A 27,472-nucleotide genomic window follows, 5' to 3' on the forward strand; every position below is an offset into this window, starting at 1 on the left:
AGAGTTTATGCTTCCTAAGACTGACCTAAAGGCTAGGAAACCATTCCCTTGTCAGCTCAGGCTGACAAGAACTGGATTTAACAAATGCCTGCATTTACCCTCCTTTCTGTGAGGAGAAAATGGCAAGTATTCCTCATGTTACCTGCTGTGTGTGTGCTGACAGCTGATGAGGGGGTTGGCAGCACATTCCCAGCACTCTGTGCAAGGGTTGCAGGTTTGGCCCGTGAAAAAGGGAGCGAGGAGGAACATCACCACTCACTAATGATGCTGAACAAGGTGCGATCTCTGATGATGTTCCACTTTGATGAATAATCTGGGATGCCCAGAACTGGAGAAACGTGCAGAACAAGCACCTTTTTGTACAGACAGGCTGGGAGAGGTGGAGCACAAATGGAGAGTGGCCACCGGGGAGGTCCAAGTCTGCCAAAAGCAGCCAAACCTCCAGAGATGATGGGGAAGAAGGGAGATCACTGCTCTCAGAGAGCCCAAGAGAGGATGCTGGGGAGTTTATTCAACCAGGAGACCCTTAAGATCCACCAGACTTAAAGGCAGAAAAGGGGAGGTGTTGTCTGCAAATACCTCCCTTTCCCTGGCTCATCCTGCACTTGTATTTTCTGACCCTACTTCACGTTTTCATCCGAGTAAATACATCTGTATTTACTACAACCAAAAAGCAGGTGTTTAAGCAGTGACATAACAATGAATGAACAGAGAACACCATTTTAAGACACTAAGGTAGACCACAGGTCAGTTAAACAAATTTTGACTTGCTATATGGAAACATAAACCACTGCTAAATTTGGGCAGGTTTTTCCATTTCATGAGTTTGACCTTTTGCTTTCGGAAAAAAAAAAAAAGTCTGATATTCTCCAAATGCAGAGTAAATACCAATGTAAAATAACATTGTCATTATGCTTTAATTAGTAATTCTCTTTATCCTTACTTTCTGTGAGACAGATACCTAGTAAAATGAAATTAAACATCCATTTGGGAAACAACTGATGGACAGTTACACTTGGCTAGCTGGGAAGATTCCCATATTTGATACCTGATGACCGAAGCAGTTCAATAATATTTGACCACTCTTCTATAATAAAATGAGCATCAGCAATAAAAGTATTTTAAAAATCTGTGTATTTCTTTACAATATTGATCTGCTGTATTATGTCAATAGATGTTGCCAGAAAGGCTGAATCAAGTACCAACTTTTATTTTGCCCTTATTGTAAAGACTTTTTTAATCCTCTAGTTATGCTTAACTGCTATGAAAGGGGCAAGAACTCAAAACAGCAAGACAAAAAAGTTACAGACTACTAGCTGAGTAAGACAGATGCATCCAAATGAGCCAGGCCTCATGAAATTTGTCCTTGGATATTCAAGGAGCTAATCTATAACACAGCCAGCTGTACTTTAAAGAACTCACAGAGAATGGGAAGGTTCTAGATCACAAGCAAAGAGAAACTTATGAATATCTTTAAAAGGCTAAAGGAGATAAGCCAAGGAATTAGAGACCAGTCAGAATCAGCATTCAGAAAAATACTGCAGTGAATTATTAATAAGCACACAGGGACAAAGGTGACAACCTGATCTGCTACAAACAAATTGCATTAACCCAAACGTAGGGATGCTTTTTTTAAAGTGCTTGAAGAAGCAGCAGCAGCAGATGTTGTATCTTGAATTTTACAAAGTTTTTGTCACTTGTCACAGTCTCAGCCTCCAAAGGAGACCATAAACACTATCCAAATAAAGAACAGTAAGGTGGGAGCACAGAGCACACACACCTCAAAGCACGGGCCAAGGATTTCTCAGCAGGGGTCCTTGGGGGGGTCAGAAATATCCCCACTTTTTTGCAGACTTGGGAAATGCAACAGAGGGTGTGCTGACTGCTAATGTGACAGACACAAACTTTAGGAGGGGATACAGAAGACGTAAAATACGAAAAAATTCAGGAACTACTACAAATTAGAGAAATGGAATAAATAAGCTGCCACTAAACAATACCACAGCAACGTGTCATTCCTCCTTAGGTACTGCCAACTGCAAGAAACCCAGGGCTGGGAACACCTGATGGATCATCTCTGAAGGAAAGGCTATGGGGATCATTGCTAGTCAAACTACAAGCCACTATCCTACTGCTGCTAAAAAAAAACAGATGCTCAACAAAAATGCCACCTTTCAGACAGATGAAGTCAGCTTTCCTATCTACAGGGAAGACTGAAAATGGCATGGCCAGTTTAGAGTCTAAAGAAGGGAAGACTGGAAGAATGGTAATGATCTTCCAGTGTGCAGATGGTGTGAAAAGGAAGTAATAAACTTACGGTTATTTTCCTTGGACAACACAAGAGAAATTAAAACACTAAAAGAGACACCTGAATTAGACATCTAGAAAAGCTCCTGGGTTGCCCACACTGACTTGGGGGTTGTTTCACTGGAGATATTATTAAGAGCAGTTTAGATGAAGATCTGTAAGTGGTCATCCCCAACATAAGTGACTGGGCCACCAAAGAGAGCAAAAAATTCTGCTCAATCCTGCCTTCTGAGTTTCCAGGGAACCAGATTTTCCAGAAAATCTTATGTAAACAATGGAACTGGAAACCTTTAGGTCTGCAGAGTTAAAAAATCTTGTTCTACAAAGGCTACACATGCCACAAAAGGAATCAGAAGTTTCCAAGCCGTATCATCAGCCACAATGACTGACCAGTCAACTCCCAGGGATAAATCCTAGACCATCAGGTGATTTGTTATTAAGAAGAGAGAAAAAGAAGCTGTAGCAGAAATACCACCCAACCAAAACATGGTGATGATAATGAGAGAGGACACACATTTTCTTCTTTATCTGATAAATACCCCAACCTACTTTCTCAAGTCGGGAGATATAATCCCTTTCCAGCCGTTCCTCGGCTTGTTTCAATCCCAGTTGCTGTTCAACTGTCAGATTGGATTCATCAAGACCAGCAGTGGTTTCTAAATAATCTGCTTCCAAAGTATGTTCTTTTGTTGATTCAGAATTCTTGATTTTACCTAGGGAAAGAAACAGTTACTTTCTTCAGAATAACTCACAGAGAGGAAAAGTGAAAATTAGATAAGAGCCGAACACAAATTAGAGCTACATTCCAGGTTTTTTTTTTTCCAAAGGATGGCCAGAATCATATTAAATGTTAGAATCTTTCCAGTATGTTAACCAGTATTTTAGAGAGACTTCAGAGACTAGTCTGCTACTGAGAGTGCTATCAAAAAGAGTTTAAAAAATGGTAGTTCAATTTTATGTTTCAGTCATAACTTCACAGTCTCTTATTAGGGCAAGAAAGGGGGTTTTTTTGTTATGCAGAACAGAGTATGCAAGACCCTGACACCCTACTGGAACAGATATAAGACATATTAGGCATAAAATTATTGTCCGCAGCACATTTTCAGGGAATAAATCACAGAAGTGCCCTAAAGCCATTCCCCCATGTGACCTTACAGAGCCAGTCACCAGGCAGTTCAGGCCCTCAATTTGGAAGCTGCTGGAGCTGCACCTGAACACACTGTGACACCTCCCCACCCCCAGCTCTGGAACGCTGCTGCTCCCAAACCCAGGGCAGCTGCCAAGGGCCAGTTCCTCCAGATGCCTATGGATTGGTCACAGGCCACTAATCCGCACCAACACCTACAGCAAATTATTCCTGTCGTTTTTACATAAGCAAAAGTGAGGGTTATTTGGGCTTTGTTGTTTTTTCTTTCCTTTCAGGTGGGATCTGTGCCCCCAGAGCAGCGAGGAAGCCAAACTGAGTAAGTTTCCAAGTCCTGGTTTCTCAGTGACAGATGGTCCCCCCAGTATATGGTGGTGGTGGTCTACAAACAGCTGACTGAGCACAGGATGCTGCCACCTCAACCTGGTTTTCCTCTTAAATTTTATTAAGACAGCTGAAAAAATACACACTTTACTATTTCCCTACTATTTCCTACTATTTTCCTACTATTTCCATACAAGCAACTGCTGTACAGGCAATATTCACAAAAGTCCCTGTAGCTGTGGGAAATACCTCAAACAGAAGGTCTGCACTGGGATAGCATCTTAGAGATGAAAAATGCACTCTAAAAGAGTGTGACAAATCCTGAACTACGGAATTAGCCTGATGAGACAAAGCCTGATCAATATATTTAATTTTGACATTAAAAAATACATAGAAGAATGGCACGCTCATAAGGGTATCTGCTGATGGATGATACATATTCCAGAGCTTCCTCAATCAAAAAGCCATCTGCCAAAACCCATTTTAAACATTTTTAGTAACCAAAAGAGCACAACAGTCATGGGAAAAAAAAAATAACTATTTTTCTCCTACTTATGATAAAGAACTTTTCTTGCTGATTTTCCCCCTCTGAAAAGCAGTAATAACTGGCATTTCCATAAGCAGCAATGTTATTATGAAGGGTTCCCCCTTCATAAGGCACTATATTCACAAAATTGCCTGAAACCCACACACACTAAGTAGCTTACAAAGATGTTTAGGTCTCAGGCATAAGAAGAAAGGACAGCTATTACCATAATCTCTTGTTCTCCCAGCAAAATGCTCGTATTAACAGTATGTTCTCTCTAAATGCAACCAGCAACTTTCTCTGTGTGAGGAAAATACTGGAACAGAAATATTTCAAAGCCCTTTTCAGCCTGTTCACAAACGCACCAGAAGAAAATGGAATAAAGCAGTGTTAACTAATACTCACTGAAGTCATCAGGCTTATGTTCCATTTTCCTCTGATCTGCAGCAGCCTTACCAGGATCACCAGTCTGATCAACACCAGCCTTCAAAGCAGGAACTCCCAGTGGATTTTCCAGCACCAGTTTCCCTTTCTGTGTAGCTGTTAAGCTTTCCATTCCGACCCCATTCCCTGAAATGTGGGAGCCTGGAGCATTTTCTCCCCCTGCCTGGGCTTTTGGCTGTTTCAGGTTTTCCATTGCCGATGATAAATTAGAGAATTTTTTTGCTTTCCCATGACTTCGATCCTGAGCGTTTGCTCCCGTATCTTTAGTGCCAGGACTACAACTATTTACTTTGCATGATTTATTTTCCCCTTGTTTCTCAGAACAAACATCATTTTGTTTACTTTTTTTGCTGCTATTCCCACTTGGAGAACTTCTCCCAACATCCTTCACAGATTTGTCATTCCTATTATGTTTGTAATTTTGATTAATTGTGACTTTGACAGGTTTGCCTTCCTCACAGACGAGACGGACAGACTTCCTTGGGTCATGATTTCCATTCTTTGAGCTCTTGGCCTCTTCCATTCTAGTGAAGACCTGCTTCTCCTGCCTCTTGAGACCACTTGAAGTGCAATTCTTCAGCAATTTGCAGTTGATTTTAAATCCTCTGTGCAGGCAAGGATCGTAGCTGATTGTCTGCCGAGGAAATAATGAGAAGATGTTTTTAAATGGAAGGAAAAAAATTAAAGCTCTGTGTAGACAGCACATTAAATAAACTTCTCTAAGGGAAATGTGGAACTACAAATTATTATAGGAAGCTTATTCCCCCCCTCCCCCCCAGGTATAAGTGAATTTTCATAACACATTCGGTATTAAACTCGTGAAAATGTTGATCATCTGGATTTGTATTTAAAAAAGGAGGGGATATTAAGAAATGAAAAATGGCAGAACACTGCAAAAAACACTGGAATAAACCTGCCAACAGCTTGCTTTTTTTTTTTCCTTCCTATTTCTGGCTTTCTGAGCAAAAACAAGAACCAAGATGTCTGCAACTACACTGGAAAAAATTAAAAAAAAAATAACACATCTAAAAAATCCCACTCAATAAATACACAGCTCAAATTAGCCACTAGAGAAAACTAATTCTGCTTCCAGCAAGCAAGCTCCATTTTATTAACTGATTTCAAGAAGCATTTAGAGTTATAATGCAAAGCATTAATAATAAACCTGACTGACCACCTGCACCCAAAGATACTCAGCAAACTTTTGACACATACAGCTCTCATATAAGTTAACTGCCAACAATTAAAGGAGATTTTGCTTGGCAAAGAAAGCCCACAAATAGTAAATATTTTGTTTAGCTGCAGATTAACTTTACTCATCTAAACCTCAGAGCTTTGGGTGGTGTGTAATCATCTGAGCTTGATGTTGGCCACAGCTTAAAGGCTCTTTCCAATGGGAAGTTATGAGTAAGTGGTCTGTTTGTAAGGCATTACTCTTTTTAATACAGAAATATAGATATGTTCTTTTTAATACAGAAAATCTGTCACAAGAAATTAGATTTTGTTTTAAATAACTTTGAGATAGCAATTAAAAATTATGAGAATGAAGTATTAGATATAAATGAAAATAAATTTTGTAAAACTATAACAAGGTATGGAGTGCAGAGTTTCTCTCTTTCCTGTCCAGCTCATATCTGGGTTTCAGAGAACCCATCAAAACAAGTAGCTCATAATTTAGTGAAGAAAAGGAATAATAGAAAAGTCTAAAAATTACAACTATTAAAAGTATCCCAACGTACTGCTGTACTTTAATAATAAGAACCAGAAAGATCAGATTAAAATGTCTGTTTAAAAAAAAAAAAAAAAAAAAAAAAAAAAAAAAAAAAAAAAAAAAAAAAAAAAAAAAAAAAAAAAAAAAAAAAAAAAGAACACACACAAATCCACCTTCCTGAATATTATCAGTATAAAAGACAGTAACATTTTTTCAGCCTGTATAATATAGTTACTACCTCTCTCTCACTTTAAAGAGACACAAATCAGAAACTACTTCAGGACACAAAGCACGTACTAAAATGGTTATCTAAAGTCTCCACTGAGATAACTGAAAATACATATTATCTTTCAAAAATGAAAAGCAAAGAAATGAACAAAACCCACAAGAATTTTCCTGAAGCTGAGTGAGCGCCACAGTCTTTAGCAAAACAAAAAACCTGAAGAAGAAGAAAAAAAAAAAAATCTGTATTCCTAAATCTGTAGCAATGGCTAAGTATTTTATCTCAGAAACACAATTAGTTAATATCACAACTATTTCCTATGTAACACTGACTGCACCTGGTTCGTACTCCTAGATGAAAAAAATGAAGAAGATGAACCAGTATTTGCCTCTGGACTTGCCTTTCCCCCAGCAACTCCTGTCAAACAGCAGCAGGATCCCAGCAGGATCCCACTTCCAGAGCTCACTAGGTTGGCTAAACCTGGATTCCTGCAGTGCCTGAGCCCACGTAGAGCTCTGCCCTACAGATGGAGTGTTACACCTCTGACAGGATGGACCCTCTTCACACTCCACTGTGCTTTTGGGTTTTTTAATGGAACCAAAGGGAAAGCAGAGCAGGACTTTTGAACTCTACACTATTTCCTGTTTCACTTGTTCAGCCTCAAGAGGGGGAAAAACCATCCAAAGCAACAAAAAAGCCCCCCCCCACACACACACACACATCAATTCCGCTTCATTTCTGGCGCGTTTGTGACCCCACACCCCCCTGACACGCCGAGGCCTCTCCAGGGCGGGCGGAACCAACCTGACGGCAGCAGCGACACCCTCGGTCCAGCCCAGCTCCTCACCAGCTCCTCGGGCTGCTCCTGCCCCGCGCCTTCCGCAGGGAACCAAACTGGAACCCCAACCCTGCCTAACACACAGCTGGCACCGCGAGGAGGAGGAGGAGGAGCACGGCCGGCAATAACAAACAACTCGCAGGGTGGGGACAACTCCTGTTGGCACCACTTCCACATCAAAGCTGCCGTGGAAGTCCGGCATGGCAGGAAAAGTGGGGCCTCCGATTGCTCTGCTTTTTTTTTTTTTTTTTTTTTGGTATGTGTCAAGTTGTTGGAGTCATATTTGGAAAGAAGGTTTAAAAAAAAAATCCACAAAAATTATTCAAATTATTTGATCTCGTCCATTCAATGAAATACACGGTTATATATTCAAAGAGAATATATAATCTTTAATCAAATGTACAAATGTGATGGGAAAAAACAACTGAGGAGACTGTTCATAAAAAATAGAATCCAGCTGATAAATTGAGTACTGTGATAATATGACATATCTAGAGAGTGAGTGTAATCAAATGCAAGTAGCTAATGTTAAAAAAACCCCACAGATATATTCCTTATTCCTCAGAAATATGAATAAAAAGAGGTCATGACATCTCATAAGACAAGAAAAGTTTAGAGTTCCTCAATGAAATGCAGGATCTGAAATGCAAGTGCGATAATAATGTTGAATTTGGGGATTTTTTTTTTTTGCTTTTTGTTTCTTTTTTCCTTTTACTTTTTAATGCTGAAATTATTTTAAACTGCTGCAAAATACTCAACAGTGCCAAATTACCATCTCACAAAGAACTGCAAGGTAAACCAACTATTAAAACTTAACACGAGAAACAAAGCAGAGACCACTCCTAAACCCAAGAGGGTCTCAAAAAGATTCCTCTGTCAGATATTGGCCATCTACATATGAGAGAGGGGAGAGAGGGAACCAGGGAGAGGGAAAGGAGTGCCTCTGAAAAAAATAACACGGTTGGAAACAAAACACTGGAGTGGAGTGAATCAGTGCTGAGGTGGCATCTTTCTGGAAACCTGGATGGCACATCTTGTTCACAGGCTCAGGCTCATACCAAACTGCCAGGTCTGCAATCAAACAAGATTTTTTTTCCCAGACAGGTTGGCAACAAAAACAGAGCTTTTCACCCGTGTCTGCAAAGGAGGGTGTGATCAACCTGTAGAAGGCATCTCAGCATATCTCATTTATTCACTACCCCGGAGTTACAGGGGACTTGGTTTCCTTTGCTTTCTGAAGTACAGTGCCAGGAGCTCCTCTGAACTCTAGCCCAGCTCTTGGCTCTTTTAGAAAAATAATCTGGCTGAAATACAACTGCTTGAGGTCAGACAAGATACTATCTGACCTCAAGCTCTAGAAATTATTAAATCTATACATACCTACAGCAACCGAATTAGAAATGTTTAAAATCAGCTTGGCTTAGAAATAGTTTTAGGTTCACGAAACAAAGGAGTGAGAATGTTTCACTTTCATTTCTGCCAGTTTCAATTCTTTCCTCCACCTCCCAGACTAGCATTAGAAAATTCTACATTTGAATTGCAAAAACTCAGGGTAAGGCTTAGGGGGGAAAAGAAAGCAAAACAACTTTCAAGAGCTATTTCTACTCATTTACCTTTCCACTTCTTCCTCTCGAGTTGCTCTACTGTACTTAACTCCCTCAAACACACACATTTTGGGTCAAACTTTGACATAAACAGGGCCTCTTCAAAAATAAAAGCAAGTCAAACTGTGAACTCTTGCATTCTGAGCTGCTCTTCTGCAAAGCATTTCTTCTTCATCATTTCATTAGGAGCAGAACTGCCTGTACCTGGTTTCCTACACATTCATTTTGTGCTCCCCAGTCACAGTCTCGCTCACAGCCCTGTGGGCAAACACAGGAGACGTGCTGGGACTGGGGCAACACCCCCACGGGGGCTGGGGGAACATACCCATGGACTGGTTTGCAGCTATTCCCTATGAGAAATGGAACTTCCTCTCCTTTACCGAGCCAGGATTGTTCCAGAAAACACACACAAACTCGATAATCTTTTGACATTACTTCAAATATGCTCTAAAACACGGTTCCAACTGGCTGAAAGGTCCAAAAGTAACAAGAGTAACTGAAGGGAAAGTGAACAGGCTTGCAAGTTTTGTTTCCCCAGGGAGTACTCCATTAAATATAAACAGTGACAGTACTACAAACATAAGTGTTATCGCTCTCCTTCTATAAAACATTCCCTCCTTTGAGATAGGGACACGTGTATTTTATCCAAGGCCTGCTTTTATCTGCCCCATTATGACTGTCCTTAAGCTCAAATCTCCCAGCCAGCCTTTCCACAGTAAGTGGGGTGATTAACCTCAGTGCCCCCCTCGCCTCTTTACCAATATAGCCCAGCTGAACTTCCTCCACAAAAATAAAAGGAAATTCTGCAAGCAAAGGTTACAGCCAGGCAGGAACAAGAGGAAAGGTTGTCTTCTGCACTCTGTTCATATTGCAACACAGGTAATGTCCACAGACACCCCTGATATGCTGGGGAACAGGGGCTTTTATGGACTGTTTACAGCCTTAGGCCTATTTTTCTGTCCGAGAACTTCTACAAACCATCCAAGCCTCTCCTATGTTCTGTGTCAATAATTTTTAAAAGTTATCACACATTTATGTTTGTTTTATGATGAACAAGACATAACTATTATGGATTCTTGATATTTTTCCAAAGCACTTAAAACTAAAACTACCAGAGATTACTGGGCACTAAAGCGCCTCAGGCTCCAGCAGCACTAAACCCATCGGTATTCTTAGTAACAAACACAAGTGCTACACAGCATTTCAGATCTCTCTGTTAATTCAAGCTATAGAATTTATCTTAGTAAGTATAATATTCCCAAAATCTATCTAGAAGAAAGCCAGTACAGTGCGCCCAAAATTTAACACACAAATCAGGGACGCAACAAAACGCACTCTGGGCTCAGTGAAACTACAGAACTCAGTAGGAAACTGATGCTGTATTTACAATTGAAAACTTCTAAGGAGTGATCACTATATTAACAACTATGTATATATAAGTAAAAATATATAAAACTGTAACAGGATGATATCTGAATTACAAAAGTACTGCTGAGTAACTGAAGTAACAAGAAAGGCCTCGCTTGATACAAAACATAGTAATGTATGTAGGTGCAAATATCTCACAATTGAATTATGAAATGAGCAAAATCTGCTGGATGTGAGATCTGTAAGGGATGTGCCTGTTACAGATCACTCTCTCTGCACTGACACTGTTTTTTCTACAGCACAGGGTGACTCACAGAGAAGGTGAGAGAGAGGCACGTCACCATCACCCAATGCCAAGAACACACTTTCTGACCCTACTACTGCTGCTGACTCCCCCTGCCTGGGGAAAGCCATCCTCTGTCACACCAGCTGTGTAACTAAGTTACACCAGCTTCTCTACCTCTCCATTTCATACAGGCTTCTCATGCTTTAGTCCATTTTGGTTCTGATGCTGGGGTTTACTGTCAGTCTGCTCCACAGCCGACTGCAGCAAGCACTGGAGCCAGAGGAACAGCAGCACCTGCCCCAAATCTCACGTATGCTGTGACACACATGCTGTGATCAGAGCAGAACCTGCTCCGAGGTAGCTCCAACTTTACACACACACACACACAACATTTGCACCAATGCCCCTGAGGAGGCTGAAAAAAACACAGCACAGCAATGCCCAGGTTTAAAGCCTTTCAGAGGCTGAAGTGGCTTCCGGAGACCTGAAGGGATCACGGAACTGGTTTAAAGAGCAGCCACACACCGAGCTCAGTTTAACCAACTTGCTCTTTACCTCCCTTTGTGTGGTGCTTATGCTAAATAAAAATACAGCAGTATGGATTGGTGGCATCTGGATCTCCTACATAAGCAATAACGATCCCTTCACCCCAGTTGGAATCCTTGAGGAAGGGATGGCCTGTGAACTACTTCACACCAGTTGCAAACTTCTTGCAGAAAATAGTATTTCATACATCAACAGAAAAAAAAAAAATCTAAGAACATCTCATAAATCGGGTTTTTTTCCAAAGATGTGCTGAAACCTTAGAATCAAAATTGTGAACCAAGGAAACAGTAGGAGTACCTCTGCACGTATGCATGCATTTCTGATGAAAAGAAAAAAAAGGTAAAAATTTAAAAAAAAAGTAATTAGTTTTTAGTACTTCTAAGTTTAACAATTTACCAAACAATACACAAAATCTTCTCAATATGCCAGAAGCACCAGAAATGTTGACTTCCACTGGATTGCTTCCATTGTGTGAATTAATTCACTAAGAAATAGCAGGTCCTTCTTTCTGCAAGTTCTCAATACAAGTCAGTACCAGCATGACATTATTTCATTAAGCCAGTGACAAAAACAGTTAATTTAGTAGAAATGCTTTGTAAAATTTCAAAAGCCAGCATTACAAGTAGAAAACGGGATATACTCTCAGCTGGGCAAAATTCTGAACTGCCTTACGGCATCACTGTGAACACACAATCCAAAGCTACCACTCTGACAAGCAGATCCACAAGACATTTTACAGGAGCTCCCCAGGGATATCTTGCTTTCAAGTAGGACACAGGGAAATCCTGCTCCCCTTTTTTCCTCCCCACAGCAGCAATTCCCTTCAGAGGAAGAAGCAGGTAAATGCCCTGCACTGTGCAGGTGTCCCACAGCATCCAGCAGTTTCTTTTCCACTGCAAGCTGAGGTGGGAGAAAAAAGTCCCAGCTGCCCTCTGTGCAAGAACAGAACACAGAAGGAACTCTCCGATCCCTCCGTGTTTATCTTCTGGGAACATATCCCAATATGTACGTTCTGGGAAATTGCAATTTTATCCCAAAATTAATTTTATGAAGGTATTTTCACTAAAGCTAAGTAGAAAAATTATTGAAAAAGCTCAGTGCAAAACTGGTTTTTGCAAAAGAGACCTCTTACTCCTAATATAGCACCTTCTGCCAGATACTGTAATTAAGTCATACTTCCACGGCTGGCTTACTTTTCTTGTCACGGAAATAATTATGTCATAACTATCTGGGGTCAGACTATCCAAAGAGCACCTATTGAAACTGGAAGCATAACTCAAACAAAACCATAAACAACACGTATCCTCTATTTTGAAGCAAATGCAATGACCCCTGAATCCAGGACACGGTGTTCAGGAAGCCAAGTGACATGGAGGTGGCAGGGATACAAAAAAATTATTAGATCCATACTTAGATACAACTATCTTTTTAATGTACTAATCTCTACCTTAGCCTAAATCCGATTATATTGTTTCTCTGCATGTTACGAGCTCGTCCCCTCTGATATACCCAGAAACAACCTCAAAAGCGAGGAGGCCTCAGGTAACATGTCATACTCAGCCAGCTGGCAAATCGCAACCTATTGCAAAAGCGGCAAAGTCGTTCAGCTGTATTTGTACACAAAATAAGCCAACAAAAGAGCACGACCACGTCGGCGAAGGGATGCCTGGGCGCCACATCGTAACTCACGGGGGGCGGAGGGGGCACGGCCGGCCAGGGCAGCCCCTACACGGGGCATTTCCCCGAGGGCCCCGGGGGTCTCTCCCCCCGCAGTATTTAATCGCACAGGGCGAGCGAACAACAACCCGCACGCAGCAGCCCCTGCCCGGATGCGCCCCGGGGGCGTCCCCGGCCCCCGCTGACCTTGGGGCGGCCCCCGCGCCGCGACCCCCGGCGCTCCCCCCGCCCGGGCGCGGGGCCCGAGGCCGCCGCGGGGCGTCGAGGCGGGGCAGGGCTGGGGCGGGGGGCGCCGGCGCGGACAGGCCCCCCCACCCGAGCGCGGCTCCCGCCGCCCCCGCCCCGGGCAGCCCCCGGCCCCGGTACCTGCGTGCGGCGCTAGCGGAGCGGGCGCGGCGCCCCCGCCATGCCCGGCCGCGGCTGCTGCAGGCCCCGACGGCAGCGCCTCAGTCCGGCCCGGCCGCCATGTCAGCCGCGCCGCGCGCTGCATTGTGGGGCGAGGGCGGGGGGAGCGCCCCGGGGGCGGCGGCGCTGAGGGCGGCGGCGGCGGCGGCTGCCACAGACTCGGCCCGGCCCGGCCCGGCCCGGCCCGGCCCGGCCCAGGCCGGGGAGATCTCCGGCAGCCCTGGGAGGCGCTTGTGCCTCAGAACTCCCCCTTGGCTGAGGGGCCGACGCGCCCCGCTCCCCAACACTCCCGGCGTTCAGGGCCTCCCTCCCCCAGCGCCACAGCAGCGAGCGGGGATGAGGGAATATGCGGAATAAGCAGCACGGTTTTTTTCTTAACCCCCCCCCCCCCCGCCATCCCAATTTCCCCCCTCCTTTTCTCAGCCCAGGCCTCTCCCTACGCATAAAATGATCGGGGTTGGAAGAGACCTTTGAGATCATCCAGTCCAACCATCCACCGAGCGCTGCCACTTGTAACCCTTAAACCACTGAACCACATCATCCAGTGCCACATCCAGGTGCCTCCTAAACACCTCCAGGGACGGTGACTCCACCACCTCCCTGGGCAACCATTCCAATGCCTGATCATCCCAACAGTGAGTTTATCTTTCCTAATAACTAATCTGAATCTGCCGTCTCAGTTGAAGGCCATTTCCTCTCATCCTGTCACTGCAGGCACGGTAGAAGAGACCGCCCCTCACCACACTCTCCTGTCAGGTGGTTGTGGAGAGCGATGAGGCACCTGCACCCCGGGCCCCGTGGAGCTGGGTTAGGGCTCCATGGAGCCCCACACCCAGTCCTGGCCTTGCTCCCCCCTTCTCCAGGGCTTCCCCTCCTCTTCCTCTCCTCTCGAGGCGGTGGAGAAGGGTGGGTGTGCCCCGAGGACACTGGGGAAGTGGCTCCAGGCTCCCTGACCTTGGCTATGGAGCTGGCCTCGGCAGCAGCCCAGGACAGCGGCTTGGCCAGCACGTCTGGTGGCAATCTGCAGGTCTCCAGGGAGAAGAGCCAGCCTGCCAGCTCTTAGTGCTGGACGGTGACCTAAAGGCACTGGCAAGTGCTCGTCTGAGGCAAATCCCTCTGTGAGCCACTGCTACCCCTTTTTGGCACTGCGATGTCATGTTGTTGGCACTTGAGGCTAAGGAGGCCTTTCCAGAAAAACAAGGCATGTAAAAGATTAGTCTTGAACTACTATAGGGGTTCAAAGGAAAGTATTAAAAATAACAAGAACTGTAGTGCTGGAAACACTGCCTCAGGGAGTATGTGCAGGTAAACAAAAGTTGCAAAATCTGTAATACTGGATTCTATAAATACTGACGAGACATACTTCTGAATGTATTGTGAAGTCAGCACAATCCTGAATAGGGGTAACCTGCCATTTTTTTGGTTCACTTGAAGTTCACACTTCACAAAATTAGGATTGGATAACTCAGGGTTGTACTCCAGAGGTTTCACCTTTTGGAACGTGAGCCAGGGCAGTCCAGGGCAGCAGTGACAGAAACAGCGGTGCTGCCATGGGGCCAGCTCAGGTTAACTGGGTGGTGGTTTCAGCCAGTCCTGTTTGACAAAGATTTTTATTAGGTTTCACAGGTCAAAGAGTAAATTGCAAAAGTAACCTAATTAAACTTGCTGCTGGATACAGTCCTCCTAAATCAACATTTAGACATGCTAGTGAGCAAATACATACCAGTTTGCAAAGCTGACTAGGATATTTCTTTCATATAGTTGGAAAGGCTTTAATATGAAATGTCAGTTCACTTTGGCTCCCAAAACTTGAACCATTAGAAAGCCAAGAGTCTTTGACATGGCTTCTCTCTGTGTTCAGGAACAATGCTTCCTTCTTTGCTGCTGTTAAAGAATGTTATATTGCAAGGAGCAGTATAGAAACATGGCAGTAAAAGAGGAAGCTGACTTCTACTGCCAGCTGGCCATTATTAAAAGAACTCCCAATTCAGTGCCAGTGATCAAAACCTTTCAGATTTTGGGCTTGGTTTGTAGGATAAAATATAATCCTGAAAGCCACTAAATTTTATCTAGAAATCAGAGACAATAATCAGAGAGCTGTAGGAAGCAGATTTTATAGAGTCCCTTTGCAGAGCAAAACTTGCTTATCTCCTGCTGCAGAATGACACCTCATTTTCAGTCCCATACCCAAACTACAATAACATTATGCCTAAAAAACATACAAGTGTATTGTAGATTTCTTTTTCATTTTCTGGCCCAAAAAAATGCTTACGTTGATCACCGTTGGAATGATTTTTTAAAATTATTTTTAGGATTTACTGGGTTTTTTAACATCTATTTAAGTGTATCTACTGTATCAAGGCCCTGTTCTCTGTCTCTAGCTGTGTTGGAAGAAACTCTAAAGCTTCTTAGATAATTTACTTATCAAATGAGGAAATCATACTTGACTGTCATCTCAAGGATAGGTTCCTGGTCAATACTATGGGCGGGAAAGTTTACAGAGAGATAGAACTTATCTGTGAAGAACTTCAGGTCCTTAGCAAGTGTCTTCCCAGCATAGTAGAAGATTTTCCATCTATATATTTTTGTAGCATATTCCATTATTTCTTGGTGCTGGATGTCTACTTAAGCTGAAATACATAAAAAAGATGTGAAAATCTGAAATGCTCAAAAACTATAATTAAATTTGTCAGCTAGCTGCTCATGTCTTCTTCACTTACAGTAATGCCAGTCATGCTTGAATTACCTAAGCAAATTTAATCAAAATGTCAAAGATCTACCAAAACTCAGTTAAAAAAAAAAAATCACCAAGTGAGATGACAAAATGTAATTTGTTCTTCAAAAGATAAATTTCCAATATGCCTTGGAGGTTCTACTTAATTGTTTTCTGTAAATCACTGCATTTTGCTTTTCTTTGCCAAGAACTATCAAAATCCCAGGCATGGGTGACCAGCTTCTTGGGCCAAGAAGAAATCAATGACCATTTAATGCTTTCTATTGTTGATACTTTATATGTCCAAATCCTTTTCCTCCAGCGGGCATGGGAGCAAAATTGTACAAAAGGCAGTTTTTTGTTGCAGGCAACCCAAGAATGACATCAGTGCCCTGAAGCAGTGGTTGGGCTCTGCATGTCTGAAAACCTTGGTACCAAATTCAGTTCCTGATGCTTAAGGCCTCCTTCTGGCTTAAAACCCCTTTGGTAGCGTGGATTGTCCCCGTCACACCGTAGGACCAGCGCTGAGGCACTCGCTGCTCGCTAACCAGGTGCTTGCAAAGCCGAAGTGCCCGCAGGCCCAGCTCATGAAGGGGTGTTCCATGCGGGGCTGGGCACGAGTGCTTGTAGTTCTGGCTTTGCTGTCAGCCGGGAGTCTCGTTCAGAGCACTCACAGCAGTAACCAGTAGCAACCAAGCCACCGGTATCCTTTGACATTACACCGTAGTTACCAGATGCTATTCTTAGTACACTAAAAAAAGGCACTTGCAAATCTGTCAAAAATCAAAACAACTTTATCCCTTATTTTTTTCCCAGGACGTAGTTAAAGCAGGAGCTTTAATTCTGACTGGAATCCCACAGACTGTTCTCGAGCCAACCAGTACTTTAAAACCACGTGCGGCACTCAATGCACCACTTCCACCGTGAAGTGCTCCATGTCAGAGCGCGTGGCTCCTCCACAATTCCCCCCGTGCCGCGGTTTGGTGTGGACAGAGCCTCGGGAGTGCTGCAAAAGGCCGGTTTGCAGCAGCCGGTCCTTTGCGGCGGCGCTGTGGCGGGCCGGGCAGAGCGGCGGCGGCCGTGCAGCATGCTGGATCCGGAGGGCAGTGTGGAGCACCAGCCTTCCCCTTCCTTCCCCAAACTCCTGCTCATCCCTCTAGCCATGCTCCTCGCAATTGCAGCGCTCCTGCTCTTAGCCTTTTCCGCCACGCGGCAGAAAGAGCCTGATTTTTACACTTTCAAAGTTGTAAACATCAGGGGCAAGTTAGTCTCCCTGGAGAAGTACAGGGGCTCGGTAAGTGGCGCGGTGCTGGGCTCTGGCCCAGGCTCACTAACAGCCAGTCCTTGCATGTCTGCGGGGCGAGAGGGGGGAGAGAGCACAGAAACTTGGGGCACAGTGGCGTGGAGGTCTGGGTTTATCACTCCTTCTCTCACCACTAACTGATGGGCAGTGCTGCCCGCATGCTGCCCGGGTGCCGGTCCCCACACCTCTGCACTCCTGTTTAGCGATGCTATCTAGTTAATACAGGCTCCTTGTCAATAAATGATTGCAGTCTAACCCCTGTGTGTGTCCGCGTCTTCTCCCGGCGCAGGCGGCTGCCGCCTGTAGACGTGGCAGGCAGGGAATGCTGCCCGCTTGCCGTTCCTGCAGCACGATGGATTGCACTGGATCGTGGCTGTTCACTTGGAAGCTCGGGAAGTTTGTGTCTTTGTGTAACTTACTTTTGGAGCTTATTTCTGCCTTTTAAATGCATGAGTTCTTATATATTAGTTTTACTTAAATCCCATTCCTTTTTAATGTTCTACATTAAAAACAAAAAAAGGGATTTAGTCAGTGGCTAATGGAGTAAACAGATTTCACTGTAGTTAGTGAAAATGTGAGAGACATTATAAAGTAATTATTGTAATATCAGAGTATAATGACATTGTAACATCATGCTGTTCCTCTTTCGCTTTTTAGTAAGTGAAAAAGGGCACGTAGACACATGCATACTTTATGATGTCTTTTAAATTTTATTTACATATTACATTAAGGAGTTTTAGGCAGAGCTTTCCATGCCATTTTAAAACAGTTTCCTTGACTATAACGTGATTTTAGTTTACGTTAGGTTAGGTTTTTTAGTAGTTTGATCATATAGAAAACATAGTCAGTACCTATGGAAGTACCTAGGGAATTTAGCACACTGAGGGCTTACTGCTATAAACTCTTATAGCCCCACTCACAAATTACGGAAGCTAAAATCATCATAAATCCCACAAGTGCCCCCTTCAGCACTCAAGTGACACCATCTGTGACACAGCAGGCAGTCCAACAGCTTACCTGCTGCTCAGAAAGGCACCACCTCTTCTCACTTTCGCCCTTAATCTCCAGCATTGTGTTTCCACCTTCCTTTTCCCCCCCTCAGGTGCTTCACTGAGGTGTCTGAGCTCACTGGTGCACAGCAGGTCACTGAAACATTGGCAGGAACACAGAGAAGGCACGTGGGGAGATGCACATCTTCCTGAGCTCAGCAGAAAGAGATACTGGTGGAGCCGGAACAAATGACAGGACTGAATCTTACCTGGTCCAAGTTCTCATCTCCCTCCACGCACAACTCAGATACAGCAGAATCGGTCCCATGCCCACTCAGGTATCTCTAGTGGAAAAAGACATGGAAGCTGTTTAATATTGAGCAATATTGGTGCTTTTTTAATGAGTGCCTTCCAAAGGCTCTGTCAATAAATCCTGCCACGGGGGCATGTTTTGTCTGCAGGTCACTGCAAATATGAATAAGCAAATACCACCTGTAGCTTCTCTACCTGGGAGCCAGAATCCACATGGAAAGGAGTTAAGGGGGAACTCAGAATTCCTTACAGCTACCCCCCAGAGAGCTGTGGGTGTTCATTCCCCACTGGAACAAGCTGCAGAGCCTGATTTGGAATCTCATGAACAGGCAGGTTGGGGGTTGTGCCTGTATCCCAGTGCTGTGATTCCAGGCCATCCTCCAGGCGGGACTGGTTTCATAAGGGAGAATTCTAGATCTGTCCCTTGGAAAAGGGAACAGCACTGATGAATGGTGTTCCCTGATCTCTGCCAGGCCACACGGAGTAGCTGATTCCAAAAAGGTGATGACCAGCTTCTGTATGGATAAAAAGATTTGCATTCAGACATCCTATGGATGTTCAGGCCAGCTGCTCTTTGATAATGCATCTGTACCATTTTAAAGAAAATTGCAGCAATAAAACACATCCCTTTCTGTCATTATATTGTCAGAACTCGGTATCAAGATAGAAGAAAGTTAATTAGAACTCCCATTTATTTCTTAAAATAAATTTGCTTAAATCTGCAGTTAAATAAGTAGTGTTAAGGCGTAGGTTTATCATAATATTTTAAAGCTATTAAAAGCAAATAATATTAAAGTACTACGTGTGTGCTGGTGGTGTTCTAAAGAAAGTGAGTCACTAGTTACCTCCTGGAACAATAGTCTGCTAATTGCCAAACCAGCTTTTAACAGCCTTAAGCTTTCTGGCAGATGTAGAGAAGACATTTTCTTCAAGTCAGTCACTCAGCTAATTTATTTAAATAGCTACCTAATTGGTCGTCGAGAAACTAACTGGGAACTGAAAAAATCCAAAAGCTTACAGACTACAAAAAAGAAAAAAAAAAAAAGAAGTATGTATGCTAATTCTAAAAACATAAAAACATGAGAGCTTACAGAATCTTTTTCAATAATTCCTTATCAATATAAATTTTTGTGTATTCAAATAATTGAAACATTTTTTTTTCCTGGTGAGAAGAAAAGACTAGTTGATATTATATCAATTTCTATTCGAGTTCATCTTCATTAAAAAGTACTCTCCATTATATAGTACAGGAGAAATGGATTAACAATTATGCAATAACAAAAAATAAAAATATTGGGGAACAGTTTGGTTTTTTCTGAAAGAAATGTGCGCAGACATAATATCCACTTTAATAAAAATATTGGAAAAATATAAGGGAGTATTCCCTTTCTGTGGGGGCATAAGACATTATATTGCCAGAATTCTAGAAGTGTGGCACACATGCTGCAAAATCAGGTATTGTGTGACACCTACCTGGAAGCAAAGGCAGGCGTGACTGTAACAGCTGAGGAAAGAGTCTCCTGAGTGGAATGGACCCCAAAGCTGTCTGGTTTACTGTGTTCTGGGAGAAGGTCATCCTTCCATGATTTTTCCAGGCTTCCATACTGATGTTGACCCATCTACGTTAAAAATGAGGGGCAATGATACGTGGCTGGACAAGAAGAGGATCCAAAGAAGATCAGTTTTCTATCTAATCTATCTCCCTGATTCAAGAACCCTTACCTTTCATTTTCTGATCTGTGTCAGATACACTGTAAGATAAACCCTCACCAAAAATAGCACCTATTTGGGAGTCAGAACTCCCAAGCATCAGCTGTTCCCTGCTGTGTTTATACCTGTGTTTGATGTAACAGTCCCAAGCCACCCAGAGCTGAGCACAGTGTGCTGGGGTGGAATTCAGCAGTGTCAGTGCCTTTGGAAATCCTCAATCAAAGGTACTATAATCATGGAAAAGCATTAGGCACTGTAACAACCTAAGTATTATTTTACTGCTGGAAGTAATGCCAGGCACTTTGGCCCAGAGCTCCCTGCAGTCTGAGAGTGGGTATTACTGAGTGGGGGTAAATGCAGACAACAGCATTTAATTATTGCACAAATGCTGCTCTTTTTTCCTGGGAGGTAACAGCTCTGGGAGTTGTGTAAGCTGACTCTTATGGCTCAGATCGAGCCAGTTAAGAATCTCCAGGTCTAAAAACCCTGCTGAAAGATCCACAAAGGGTTACTTGAAGGTGAGACCAGATTCATAAATCTGTCCAGGGACCATTCCCTCAAGGAGCATGTTGGTGTAAACGTTAAATAAACCAGGAAGTGTTAAATAAATGAATTCAGTACTAGAATTGCCTGGGTTTTCTAAGCAAAGGGAAGGACAGGATAGTGTTAAGGGATCAGACAAGAGCTAATAGAGAATTCAGCTTAAGTGAAATGATTTCTGTGAGGTCCATGAGGAACTGTTTGCACTGCACACTAGGTGGTGTGCTTGACCTGCACTCTCAAGAGCATACTGAACTTAATTTAAAGCATTAATAGTTGTAGGAAGTCAAAGTACAGCCTCTACATGAGAACAAAAAGAGTGATTGTTATTACAAATAAAATATAGACCAAAACATTATCAATTCTAGTACCAGACACTTGAAAGATAACTTGGTAAAGGTTTTTAGAGAATCATTTTAAACGTTCCATATGAAATACCAGTAAATCCTGAAAGTTTTGGTTATACGTGCTAGTTACACTTTTAGGAGGTTTGCACTATTAAATTATGGAGTTCATTAGGGGACAATTCAGTTAAAGGGAATGCATTTTTCTAAGGAAAAAGAAGCATAATGTGTTTGCTGTACAAAGTGCTGTGTGTAATTTCCTTCTATTTTGTGGGAGAATGTCTGGAAGTTTGCACTGTTTGCACCGTGAGCTCTCAAGCCTTTCACCACCGTACCAAACAATCACTGATTTTAAACAGCTGTAAATTAAAATTGTTTCTTTTTTAGTGACTTCTTTCAGGCCCTCTTTTTACTTAAAATCAAGTAGAGGTTATAAAAGCTGGATTGCTTTCACTTTTCATATATTTTAATATGAACACAATACCTACACCAGCTTATTCCCCCAAACCTCCAGTGATAAATTCTTACATTTCCATTCTATTTGGGATAAAGTACCAATAGATGTGAATACAATAAGGGATGTGAATACTTCTGCATCATGAAAATGCCAAGCCTTAAACTACATTTTAAAAAGCTTTTCAAATTTCATATGAAGGAGCTTCGTGTGACTTCAACTCCTAGTGGTACAATTTATCTTTACTTCATGCTAAGCTACAGTTATCACTATGCTTGGTAAATCAGATTATTTGAAAGGAACTGAACTGCCAATAGTTATTTTTTATGGCCAATGTATAAGTTCTATTTGAAATGCTGACAGTCTGCAACAGGAATTCATCATAAAACTATTATATCTTCTCTCAAAAAAAAAAAAACCAAAAACCTACTTATGAGCCATATCTTCAAATGTTTTAGGAAACTGAATTTAAAATTTCAGGCAGAGCTTTTAAATGCCTGAATGAAAGTGATGCTTTGGAGGTTGGCTGGATGGCTGCAGGTCAGATTTCACATGCAAGTGTCCAGGGAGTGCTTAGATTGTGTTCTGTTGACACTGCACCACAAAGAAGATCACACCAACTTGTGCTTTGGGAGATTTCCTGTCTGCCAGGGAGAACAGTGACACCCCAAAACCACTTTAAATTCAGGAGCTGGACCTTGTGAGTCCCTTCCAACTCAGGATATTCTATGATTGTCTATAGCAATATACCCATACAAGGTAGAATATACACAAAGTGTTAATATTTAATGTAAGAAATTATAAACACCAACACCCCATTAGGTTTTTCTTCACTCATTCCTACCCCTTCTGGGCCTTTCATTTTATGATCCCATACCTTCCCCAGCTAAAGGCTTTTATATGCCAGCTTGTTTTCTGGCCTTAAAACCCCTATTTACATGTAGTTATTTATTTTTTGTATACTATAATTTATTTGACACTAAATACTTTTATATTTTATATCAAAGTATTAGAACGGACTCGATTTATGTAGAATGAGCAGCAACTCGGAAGTTATTTAAGGATAAAATATCTCAAAAGCCAATGGAAAATTCCTCAAGGCTTTGAGAAACTGGAATATGTGTGGTTCAGGGTGAGGTCACTTACTTTCCTCAGCAAATTCTGGGTGGAACCTGTTCCACACGTGCCTTTATTTTCCTGTGGTGCTCACCTGGGTGGGACACCTTCCTCCAGCTGGATCTGGGTAGTCTTCATTTTTTGAAATCTCTAATTGAGGCAGTAAAATTTTGTGAAAAAAACTGTTGTCATTTTATCACAGCTGAGTAGATTTACTCTAGAAATGGTGGGAGATTTTACAGCCCCTTCTGCACGGACCAACCCCAAATTTTGTAATTGCTTCTGTTAACTTCCAGGTCAAGACATTTAACTAGCAATGACAAATGGATCAGCCAGTTCTGTATGGGTACTAAATTCTGCACAAGGAAAGCTGCTGCAGAGCAGATGCCAGCACCACAGATAAATAACAAAAAATACATTAGATTGCGAGTTTCTTTCATGCAGCTTGGTCTATCATAGCTCAATGACCACTTCTTGAATGTGCTGCTTAGAAACTGTTCAGAGGGCAGAATGGAGAAATATAGATTCTCTGAAAACTGAAAATTAAGATTGCTTAGAAGTTTATTGATTATTTTCATGGTTGCCAAATAGGAATACATGAAAGAAATATTAAATGTTCCTATTGTAAACAGAACTCGATGTAGTTTCAAATATGTATTCAGTCACAGTTCTCTAGACATTCTTTCTCTTTTAAAATAATCTGCATCCCAGCCTACCTGGTGGAAAGCTGACGCGTCTAGCACATTTTTCAATCTCTCTTCAGGTGTCGCTGGTTGTCAATGTTGCAAGTGAGTGTGGATACACAGACAGCCACTACAAGGCCTTACAGCAGCTGCAGAGGGACCTGGGCCCCTACCATTTCAATGTGCTGGCCTTCCCCTGCAACCAGTTTGGGCAGCAAGAACCAGACAGCAACAGAGAAATCGAGAGTTTTGCACGGAAGACGTACAGTGCCTCCTTTCCCATGTTCAGCAAAACCACAGTCAGCGGGGCTGGAGCAAATCCTGCCTTCAAGTACTTGATTGGTGAGTAATCTGGAACGCTGCAGGGTTGTTTCTCCAGGGTAGAATTCCTCTGATACCAAATACCAGCTGACAGAAAAAAGATACCTGTGATGGTGTTCCCGGAGCTGGCAGGCCCAGAGAGGTCAGAAGCCCTTCTCGCCCAAGGCAGGATTTCTCTCTCTGTCCCCTCTGACAGCTTTGTCTTACCTGCTAAAAAGATCTCCTGAGATGAGGACACATCAGGAACAGTTGTCCTGTTAAAAGCACATCTAATAAACCTCTCCATAGGATATAGATTTTGAAATATTCCCCTGTATACACCCAACACCTGACCTTCCTTTCTCCACTCTGCAGCCTCCAAAGTGCTCCTCCTGTCACATGAGTGCTGCAGGCCGGATTTATGAGATTCATCTCAAGAACTGTAGCATAAGTGGAAGCAAAGCACCTCATAATTTACTTCAACAATCAGAAAATGAAACTGGACACTAAAGGATGTCCTTGAATACTCCCTTCCTCATTCCTCCCCAAGCAGTGGAGTAGCCATGCCCGGTTCCTCCACTTTCAATCTGCTTTATAGCACCGGGACCTGAGGAGTTTTGCAGGCCCTTAGCAGCCAGCTGACAAAACCCACTTTTAGGCAGGATACTCTTTATCATGGCGCTATTTTTCTTGCACTGAACAAACGCTCTGAATACCATTTAAAGGCTAAATTAAAATGTCAGTCTTAACCCAATGTGAAGGAAGTGTCTTCCAGCAATGAAATAAAATAAAGCCCCGGGTGACACAGAATCCCTTGAGCTCCATCCTGCAAGCAAGGAATTCCCTCGCTGCTGCTTCTCTGCAGTGTTTGCCCACATACCACTGAATTTAAATGAGGAGTGATAATATTTTGACTGTCCCAAGCACACCTCCTTCCAGGTGCCTGGGATGGACCTCTCTGCTAGCCAAACTTCCATTTAATCCTCTTCAGGTCCTTCCATTTCTGTTTTGCCCAGCAGGGTTGTTCCTGCAGACACCTCACGTGAAACTCGCCAAACTTGTGTTTCCCTGTTGTCCCCCAGGCTGCAGGAGGCTGCTGGAGGCAATATTTAAGCAGCACAGTGTGTAGTCTGGTTGTGTCTTGGTGGTACTTTGAAATATCTTCTAATTCCTCAGTGTATATTCAGTGGGGAAAAGCTGCTAATTTGTCTGTAGCATCTGCACTTGTGCTTTTAGTGGGATGAGTTCCTGGGCTAATTGAAAACCCTGACAGTTTTGGTAGTCACGTTGCAGAATAGGAAAGGATAAGAGTTCAACTGGTGTAAAATGAGCACGGGGTCAGGGAGGAAAAAGCTGTAGTAGATGAGGAGTAGGAGGAAACCTGGAACAATGACTTTGTTACTTTGTGTAGCATTTGTTGAAACAATCTTCTGAAGCACCTGACATTGCTTTTGGAGGGGAAATTCTGCGTCAGCAAATTATCAGTCCTGGCACAGCTACACTGTTATGCCAAATGCCATTTTCCTACCCAAGTCCACTGTGTCGGGTTTATCTGGGTGGCACAGACACACACACGCCCTCACACGCTGTAACACCCATTAAAGTGTTTTCTCCTGGCTGTCTGAAGCTTCCCTGTTCCCATTAGTCTCCAGGGGGCTCCTGTCTAGTTAAAGCTCCCTGTCCATCAGAAAATTAATCTTATTCAGCCTGAACTCCCTATTAATTTTACATTCCTCCTTCCTCTGAGAGGGTAATCATCACACTGATATGAACAAATGTCAGCAATTGCCTAACGTGCTTTTCTAATATTTCTAAATTCTAATATTTTCTAATATTTCCCTTTTTTTCCTGTAGAATCTACAGGAGAAGAACCAACCTGGAATTTTTGGAAATACCTAGTGGACCCCAATGGGAAAGTAGTAAAGGCCTGGGACTCCACTGTCTCTGTGGAAGAAATAAGACCTCATGTTACAGAACTTGTAAGAAAAATCATCCTGAAGAAGAAAGATGAATTATGACTTTCAAAAATACCAGCAGGCCGGTTACATCTCTGTTGAGAATTGGGACTGTACTCTGTCTTTTCACATTCCAAAAGGGAGGATATGGGGAAGGGAAATTAGGACCAGTTGAATCTAGATTCACCATCCTAAGAATGTAGACAGCAGCGAGTTAGCATGGGCTAAGTAACTGAAATTTTTTTCTCCAACTGAATTCAGTTTGACCTTTCTGGGAAAAAAGAAACTCTCAGTAATTGTTTCTTCCCCACAATTCAAATTATTCATTGTGGGCAACGCTATAGGAAGTCAGTTCATGTACCTGTAGGAAGAAGGCTAAGAATAATGAGAATTTCCTGACTGGGATCTCACTGATATCTACAATTTTGTTGTTATCTTTTGATGGCAAACTGAATAAAACCAAGAGTAAAAAGTGTGTGATTGACTCAAGGCGTGTGCTAAGAAGAGGGACAGAACAGGTACCTTCAGCCCAGGCAGACTTGCATGGATGTGTCTTTGCAATGACCACAGCCAAACACATCTCATTTCATCTGTCTGGACACTCAGTTTGGAAGGGCATGGGGGAAATACATCTATTAAACTGAAATGGAGGAAATATGAAGACAAAGCCTCTAGAAAAATTCTCCACAACCTATGAGAAGAATTTCTGTATTTTTTCCCCAAGTAAAGATTACCAGATGGTATTTAAATAGTCATTTGAACATCTGTAGGACCAGAGCCTATAAGAAATGGCTGTTTCTTTCTTCTGGTAACATTTTGGCTTAGAATTACTCTCGCTCATAAAACTCTCATAAAACTGATGTTAAATTTATTTTTCCATTTATGACACCATCCAATTTGGCTGCATGTACAGACAAACATTAGACAATCAACATTTTTTCCACGGAGGTAATTTTTGCAAATACTTAATTCTTGCATAATTACCTAATTTAATAACACATTAATGTTACAAATTATTAATGGCACCTTTTCAGGCATCTGCTCAGACCTCAGCCTGCACAACTCCTTAGCTCATGCTAAAATAAGAACACCAACAATTGCAGCCTCATTGTTCCTTGACAGAAACCCTTGGAAAACCTTGTCAGAAGAACTCTTTGTGCCTCAACAAAAACACAATGTTCCCATGCTCTTAACCCCAGGATGCTTTAAGAAGGCTCTGGTCTTGTCCAATTGCAGAATTATTGACAAGTGAAAGCTTTTTCTGTGCTTTTTAATGGTTTTTCAGGTAGCACAAACAATGTTTGTCCCTGTAGTTGTCAGAGCCCAAGTGTACAAATAAACCTTAATTGACCTGACCGCAGTAAGGACTTTTTCCAAGTCCTCAGTGCCGTTAAAGCTCTTCAGGGTCCAAACAGGCTCTAGAGGAAATCAAAGGCAGGGATTGTGACCTGCAGGGGTTTGCAGAACAAGAGGGGGAAGAAGAGACGTTCTGTGCAGGTGTCTAAGGAAGGAAGAGCTCAAGGCACTTTAGGATTTCCAGGAAGAGCGTGGAGGGCAGAGATTGTACTGCACAAAACAATCTCAAATTGCCTGGAAGAAGCTGAGAGTGAGTTTTTTTTAGTTTTTAGTGAAAAAAAAAAGAGGGGGGGG

General features: G+C 42.7%; 2 protein-coding genes across 6 annotated transcripts in view; one reads left to right on the forward strand and one right to left on the reverse strand.

Annotated features, from left to right (window-relative positions):
• TUT4 (terminal uridylyl transferase 4) overlaps nt 1–13,398 on the reverse strand; it is a 41,027-nt gene extending 27,629 nt beyond the window's left edge. For all 3 annotated transcript variants that reach the window (XM_027894450.1, XM_027894441.1, XM_027894456.1), the window contains exons 1-3: nt 13,365–13,398; nt 4,707–5,379; nt 2,857–3,020 (exon numbers count right to left, since the gene is read on the reverse strand). In XM_027894450.1, the coding sequence (XP_027750251.1) occupies nt 2,857–3,020; nt 4,707–5,268 (726 nt within the window). In that variant the 5' untranslated portion in view covers nt 5,269–5,379; nt 13,365–13,398. The remainder of the gene's footprint in view (nt 1–2,856; nt 3,021–4,706; nt 5,380–13,364) is intronic.
• A 565-nt stretch (nt 13,399–13,963) lies between these two features.
• On the forward strand, nt 13,964–26,993 carry GPX7 (glutathione peroxidase 7). 3 transcript variants are annotated; one of them, XM_027894523.1, is made up of 5 exons: nt 13,964–14,708; nt 16,439–16,547; nt 16,933–17,410; nt 23,648–23,909; nt 25,722–26,993. In XM_027894523.1, exons 3-5 carry the CDS (start codon nt 17,024–17,026, stop codon nt 25,883–25,885), a joined length of 813 nt encoding a protein of 270 aa, XP_027750324.1. In that variant the 5' UTR covers nt 13,964–14,708; nt 16,439–16,547; nt 16,933–17,023; the 3' UTR covers nt 25,886–26,993. The 3 variants fall into 3 exon arrangements, with proteins under 3 accessions (XP_027750324.1, XP_027750308.1, XP_027750316.1); XM_027894507.1 differs by lacking the exon at nt 16,439–16,547; XM_027894515.1 differs by lacking the exons at nt 13,964–14,708; nt 16,439–16,547 and having other exon boundaries at nt 16,737–17,410.
• The last annotated feature ends 479 nt before the right edge of the window (nt 26,994–27,472 follow it).

The sequence above is a fragment of the Empidonax traillii genome, unplaced genomic scaffold, assembly GCF_003031625.1.
Source record: "Empidonax traillii isolate 1590-97213 ecotype Southwest subspecies unplaced genomic scaffold, ASM303162v1 scaffold15:size5535645, whole genome shotgun sequence".
Classification (NCBI taxonomy): Eukaryota; Metazoa; Chordata; class Aves; order Passeriformes; family Tyrannidae; genus Empidonax; species Empidonax traillii.